This window comes from Chaetodon trifascialis, chromosome 9 (assembly GCF_039877785.1).
Source record: "Chaetodon trifascialis isolate fChaTrf1 chromosome 9, fChaTrf1.hap1, whole genome shotgun sequence".
NCBI classification, from domain to species: Eukaryota; Metazoa; Chordata; class Actinopteri; order Chaetodontiformes; family Chaetodontidae; genus Chaetodon; species Chaetodon trifascialis.
Window position 1 is genome coordinate 20,063,427 of NC_092064.1, and position 6,581 is coordinate 20,070,007.

At 40.8% G+C, this 6,581-nt stretch overlaps 2 protein-coding genes across 2 annotated transcripts in view; both read left to right on the forward strand.

Annotated features, from left to right (window-relative positions):
• The window catches only part of ppm1lb (protein phosphatase, Mg2+/Mn2+ dependent, 1Lb), a 44,461-nt gene extending 41,761 nt beyond the window's left edge, over window positions 1–2,700 (forward strand). The window contains exon 4 of the mRNA XM_070970063.1: window positions 390–2,700. Coding sequence (XP_070826164.1) covers window positions 390–730 — 341 coding nt within the window. The 3' untranslated portion in view covers window positions 731–2,700. The remainder of the gene's footprint in view (window positions 1–389) is intronic.
• A 1,268-nt stretch (window positions 2,701–3,968) lies between these two features.
• LOC139336136 (ADP-ribosylation factor 6-like) lies at window positions 3,969–4,899 on the forward strand. The gene is made up of 2 exons (XM_070970065.1): window positions 3,969–4,283; window positions 4,533–4,899. Exons 1-2 carry the CDS (start codon window positions 3,969–3,971, stop codon window positions 4,839–4,841), a joined length of 624 nt encoding a protein of 207 aa, XP_070826166.1. The 3' UTR covers window positions 4,842–4,899.
• The last annotated feature ends 1,682 nt before the right edge of the window (window positions 4,900–6,581 follow it).

Below are 6,581 nucleotides of genomic sequence, written 5' to 3' on the forward strand. Positions count from 1 at the left end.
GTGACATGAGCTGAAAAGTGTCCAACATAAACAATTCATTCCATGAGCACGAACGGTGAGCGCTGAGTGAAAACATGTCAGTGGCACCGATCCATGTTATTATTTGCGCTTTGACGTGATGAGCGGAGGTGTCGTAGTTGAATGAATAGATATTCTTCCAGTTGGTTCAGAGGAACAAAAATGAGCTCTTATCTCCGCGTTTAATGGCAGTAACATGGAAAACATCTGTTTCCCTACTTTTCCTCTCACCTTTGTGTTCCTCCCTCTTCGCTCTATCCTCCTTCTTCCTCACATTCTTTCTAACGCCTCCCCCCTCTTCCACCTTACATTAACTTCCCGCTCCTTGTTTTATCATTTTCCAACCATTTCCCCTCTGTGTTCCTCCTCAGGAGGCTTCATCAGCTTCAACGGTTCGTGGCGTGTCCAGGGCATCTTGGCCATGTCCCGTTCTCTGGGCGATTACCCCCTGAAGAACCTCAACGTGGTCATTCCTGATCCTGACATCATGTCGTTTGACCTGAACAAGCTGCAGCCTGAGTTCATGATCTTGGCGTCGGACGGCCTGTGGGATACCTTCAGCAATGAGGAGGCGGTTCGCTTCATCAGGGAGAGGCTGGACGAGCCTCATTTTGGCGCCAAGAGCATCGTGCTCCAGTCCTTCTATCGCGGTTGCCCTGACAACATCACCGTCATGGTGGTGAAGTTTAAAGGAAAGGCCAGCGAGCAGTAGACCACTCACAGTATCTATATTATGTTTGAATATAAGTAAGATAAAATAAGCTTAAGATGAAAGATTTAAAAACCGAGCCCGCAACTTTTTGAGCGAGGACTGTTTCTATCACAGATATTTACAGAAGTTAGCCCTTCAGTGCATCGAACCCCCCCCCATCCTCCCCTCCTCTACTTTTACTGCTGAAAAAGTGAGTAAAAAAAATGTCTTTCATTTAGGCTTAGCCATATCGTTCAGACACCGTGATGCGAGTTGGGTCACTGTTATGCAAATAAACAGATTTAGCTCTGTGCAGCTGTGGAAACGCCCGTGAGTCTGCACATATTTGTGTGTGTGAGGGTGTGTTTGTGTGAATGACAGATGTGTGTCTTTGTGGGATGAACTTGCACACAAGTGTCATATTAACGACCCATTGTTTAGCCAATAATGAGAAATTTAAAGTATACAAAATAGCATGGACTTCCATTTCCACATGAGGTCAAGTGTTCTGTCTTTCACTCAATGTCTATATGACCTAAGCTAATTTTAGATTTTTAGTTTCCACATCATTTAGTTGTATTTGCGTCTACCAAGTGTCTGCACTGTCATTTAACACGTCTGCAGGTTATTTTTCCAGGATCAAATACACGTCTCTGGTACAACTCATGAATTTATTCCCTTTATACACAAACAACACAGATGACAATATGCACATGCTTGTTCAAATATCACCATTCATATTGTACAGCAAGAGATCTTATTACAATGTCATATCACACTTGCTGAGCGTGGGGATTCTTGACTGTTTTATCTTGAGTTGCCCCATTTTATAAGTTTATCTGTTGAATGTCGTTCTCTGAAAATGATTGCTGTTAGTTTCTATGCTGATAAAATCTTGTTTCTGATTTGACTGTTGATGCTTTTTAAGACTTTTTAAAGCAGAGTCTCTGTTTTGATCTGTTCTGTTCCTCTGTTCAGCTACAACTTATCAGCATACATGTCTCTACTGATGTAATACGTGTAACCAGATCTTGCTTTAAATGGGTGGAAAATGTACATTTTTAAAGCAATACCCTTTCAGATGATGAGCAGTTAAGAGTCATATTGAGACGTTACAGCACCTCAATATGATTCTATTTGATGAGGTTCAGCATGTTAACTGATGATGTAATATCATTGAGTATTCATTTAAACTTGTAAGAAGATGGTAAATGAGTTATATATAATAATAGAAAATTGGCAGTGATAATTTTAACATTGGATGATTTAGGAATTTGCATTACCATTTAAGATTTACAGCCCTTTTAATCTTTTTTTTTTTTTTTACATACACTATTGCTTTAGAGTCTACATGAGCTATATGAATATACTGGAATTTACACCTTACTGTTACAATGCCATCTGTTAATGTCACCTTCACTCAGAGGAAGGTCCTTCACCCTGATACAGATCATATCTCACATTTCTCTGAACTTTAACTCAAAATGTAACAAGCCTTTGAATGAAATGTGTTATTGTTGCCTTATTTTTTTAACCGTTCATTTCCTGTTTTGAAGTCAGCTGCCACAACTACGTCTCGGGTTTTAATGTAACGCAGTCCATCACACCACGCACGCTGCACGGCCTCGGCGTCACACCTGTAGAGTAGCATCGATGAAAGAACGTCTCCGAGAGACGTGACGTTGTAAGATGAATGTACATACTGTCCCCATGTTAGCATCACCCCTCCGCTGTTTATACAGCGAGGAAGAAAGCAACGCGCCTGTTCCTGGATTAACTTCAGAGATATATAACAGATCAAACTGTTTGTGCTTTTTCAGTTCAGATTCTCCTTTGATGATGTACGTTACAGAATGTTTATGTGGCATTTGTACTTGTTTTTGTTGACTTTAATAAACTGTAAAAAAAAAAAAAATACAAATAAAAGAATTCTGAAATTTAAAATGTAAATCAAAAAGGTAACATTAAAATGATAAATGATCATATCAGTTTATATGTGCCTGTTTTCTTTTTAAAGAAAATATTCTTCAAGAGTAACTACAGATATAGCATAGAGGCAACAACACAGACATAAAGAGAAGAGAAACCTGCCTCACCCCTATGCAGGGACTCGTTATCTCATACTGAAAAGAGGAATAATAATAAAAAGCTACTCTTGGCAAAAACATGAACATCAACATTACCATTAAATATCATTGCAGGTTCTTCTTCTGCCAAGTTTTTCCATAAAGTTCTCTGTCTGGCTTTATTTTTCTTGTTTGAAGAAAGACAATGCAGTGAAAGAGATTCATCACTTGAAACCTGACAATGACCCTTTTGAAAAGCTTGGTTTTAGTCCATCTATGCCACCTGCTGGGTGATTAGAAGACGTTCATCACAGCGGTTCACATCACTGCTGGGCAGTAAACTGAACTTAATCTGTCTCTGACATTCTGATTTTCCCATTAATTCAAGTTTAATCGTGTCATATTTGACAATAAGTAGAAACTGAACCCATCTATCGTCCTTCAGTCCAGGGAAGAAGTCCAGTTTAAGTTGTTGTACAGTTCTTAATAAGGAAGAACAAATCAGAAGTCAGCCAGCACGAGAAATGAAATAAAGATGGACTGGTTTATTTTACAAATACACATATTTACTGTTACTGTACTTTACTAATTGTGACATTTAATAGTTTAGGTCATATTGTCCAGTCCTAAAGTAGTGCAATATTTGTGCAGTGCTGTAGTCTATCATAGTGCTGCATAGCCATTTGAGATAAGTGACAAATTTTCAGAAATAGTTTTGCTGGGAGGTTTCTGGAAGCTGCACCTTCGGCCTACATATTATCAGTCTAAAGATAAAACTACATCCCTGTGACGTCACTGCTGTAGGACGTCCAACCAGGAAGAAACACAATCTTCCCGTTGAACCAAACATGGACTTCCTGGCTGCTGCTGTGTGTGATGATCTGGGCCAGGTGTGATGTGACTCCAGCAACTGCGATGTGGTAACCAGAGAACTTAGCTGCACCGTCACATTGGATATAAATAGCTTTACTGAAAGCCACGCAGAGACATGAGGAATCCCATCACAACAGAGGGGGAGGACTCAGTCTGCTCGTGTATACATAAAGCATTCTGATTGCAGACAGTTGCCACACTAACCCTACAGATAAGGCAGCACAAAGGGAGCCCAGGCTGCAGGCGGCTTAGTTTACACAACTATTCAAGAAGAAGAAGAAGCCATACTTTTTTGGATATAGACCCTGCGCTTCAAGGACATGGGTATGCACGGATCCAAGCCTCACAAACATGCACAGGTCCTGATGCTGGGTCTGGACGGATCAGGGAAGACCACCCTGCTTTACAAACTGAAGTACGACGAGAGCGTGGTGACCGTGCCAACCGTGGGCTTCAACGTGGAGACACTGGAGACAGACAGGAGCAGCCCGAGCCTGACGGTGTGGGACGTGGGGGGCCAGAAGAAGATGAGGCCCCATTGGAGGCATCACTATACTGACACAGCCGGGCTGGTGTTTGTGGTGGACAGCTGGGATCAAAAGCGGCTGGACGAGGCCCGCAAGGAACTTCATCGGGTAATTAAATCAGAGACTTGATTCTTAAAATAAATATATGCTTAATTAAATAAACAAATATATATAATAAACATACATCGTATTGCATTACAGCTATTATAACCGCATTACAGTAAAGTTTCAGTAAAGTGTTCCCCTGATGGGATGTGTAGCAAACACAAACAGAATATTTTCATGCAATGGATCTAAACAATTTATTCCACATTGTAGTAATAAAGTGGTCTGTTCTTTGTTTTCTCTGGCTCTTAGATCCTGAGGTATGAGAGTCTCAGAGGAATTCCTCTTGTGGTCCTTGCCAACAAACAGGACCTTCTGGGAGCTCTGAGCCCGGAAGCACTTTGCCTGAAACTGGACTTGAGAAGAGTGTGTGAGGGCAGGGCCTGGTTCATCCAGCCCTGTTCAGCCACCACCGGCATGGGACTAGAAGAAGGCTTCAGGAGGATGGTCTACTTGATGAAGACTCCATTGAAACAGACCCAAGAGGACATTAAGGTTAAGATGAGGTCCAAGGGCCTCAGTATGACAACTGTGAAACAAGTTTTGCTCTGCAGCGGATGAGGGATTAAAATAGTTTTGGAAGATTTATTCTTGCAATGTGGAGGACTCCTCCCCGGCCGCCCGTGTAGCTCATCAGCAGATGGCCTCATTGTGGCAAGACCAAACAAGAGGAGGATGGCATGACCGCAGCTTGAAATGTTAACCTCTGTGGCGGAAAAGAACCTTTACTCAATCCCGGTGAGGACAAAGTGCCTTTGAACCACGGCGATAATCCATGATTATGCTGTGAGCAATCTTGGAGTTTGAGGATAATTTTGAGAAAACAGCTGTTGTGTCACAAGCTGATACGAGCTGCTTGCAAAACAAAACGTCTGAGACAATTAAGTCCGAGTGTTATATCGTCCATGGAAAACTGAGTGAAGAACCTGTTTGTTTGGTCAAGGGGGTCAAAGAAATGTATTTCAGTTTTGCATCATCCATTTTTTTATTTCCATTACTTATAAAATCAGAATATCAAGATTTAAAGTCTTCTTGTTATGTACTTACTATTTCATGTAAGCTTTATTTATTTATTTATTTGGAAGACAAATGCAAATCATATGTTTGTGACAAGCAGTGTTGCCATATTTTGTGGCCTTTTTATGCACAAATGTATGCGTCGATGAACTGACTACAATAAGTACTCATAATAGCCTTAACGGAGCCTACACAAAGTGACACAAGCTACTCTTATTGTTTTTGGACACACTTCCACATGTGTTTTAATCACTGTGGACTTCTGAACTGTACTGATTATATCTGTGTTCTTGTCTTCATATCGTATTTATTATTATTTTCTTAATGATATGGACCTAAATAAAGGGGAGCTGAATTGATACTGATGTAAAATATACATGTTGTTACATCCAACACATTAAAACCAGCAAATCTGTCATATCTCCGTATCATGTTTTGAACATGTGTGTGTAATGTTATGCTGGGGCTGTTTCAGTATTGTTTTGTCCATTTGTTACAAATAAAGTTGTTGAAATATCAAGAGGTGGCTCTTCTGTAGTTTGAGTGATAAAATTAAAAGTGGAGGAGGTATTTAGATTCTTTATTTAAGTAAATGTTGCAGTCAGGACCCTACAGGATCAGGCCTTAAAAGATATATTCACAGTACAATTCTGTTTTAAAACAATACTCACAGGCCCATTTATTCACTGACAGAGTTAGTGGTCACTGTAATTGTTCCTCCTATAAAAATCAATGGCCGCTCAGTGAATTTGGGGCAATTGTCAGTTTTCGCTGGTTGGTGATCCAGTCACCACAGTCGTAAATATGGACAGCCGTACACATGCATTTGTTATGATTAACCAAGCAGCAACCTCCAGGGCTGAAAAATGAAGCCAGTGAGAAGTGCCAAAAACTGCTGTTCCTTGACTGGCCATTTGAGGCTGGCTCAAGCTCCATAAACAAGCTGGTACAAAAAAGAGATTTAGTCTCTGTAGCTAATTTTCCCTTTTATGACAATTGTACCATGGTTAATTTTTATGTAAGTCATCCATTTGAATTATATCAAACATTAAAGTCAGGCATAATTACGTGCATGGTTGCTTTGATTGTCAGCTAGCCGCTAGGTTTCAGCAGCCAGGCTTCATTCAGCCGACCTCAGCTCCACCCACGCTCCACCTCTCTGCCCCTTCTTGGATCAGCCGGGAGTTTGGCGGAGTCAGGCTCTGCTAAGATGGCAAAGGCCGAAGTCACTGTCACTGAGCTTCACAATCTTAAGAAATGTCTAGGCGACGTTACAGAGTCCAT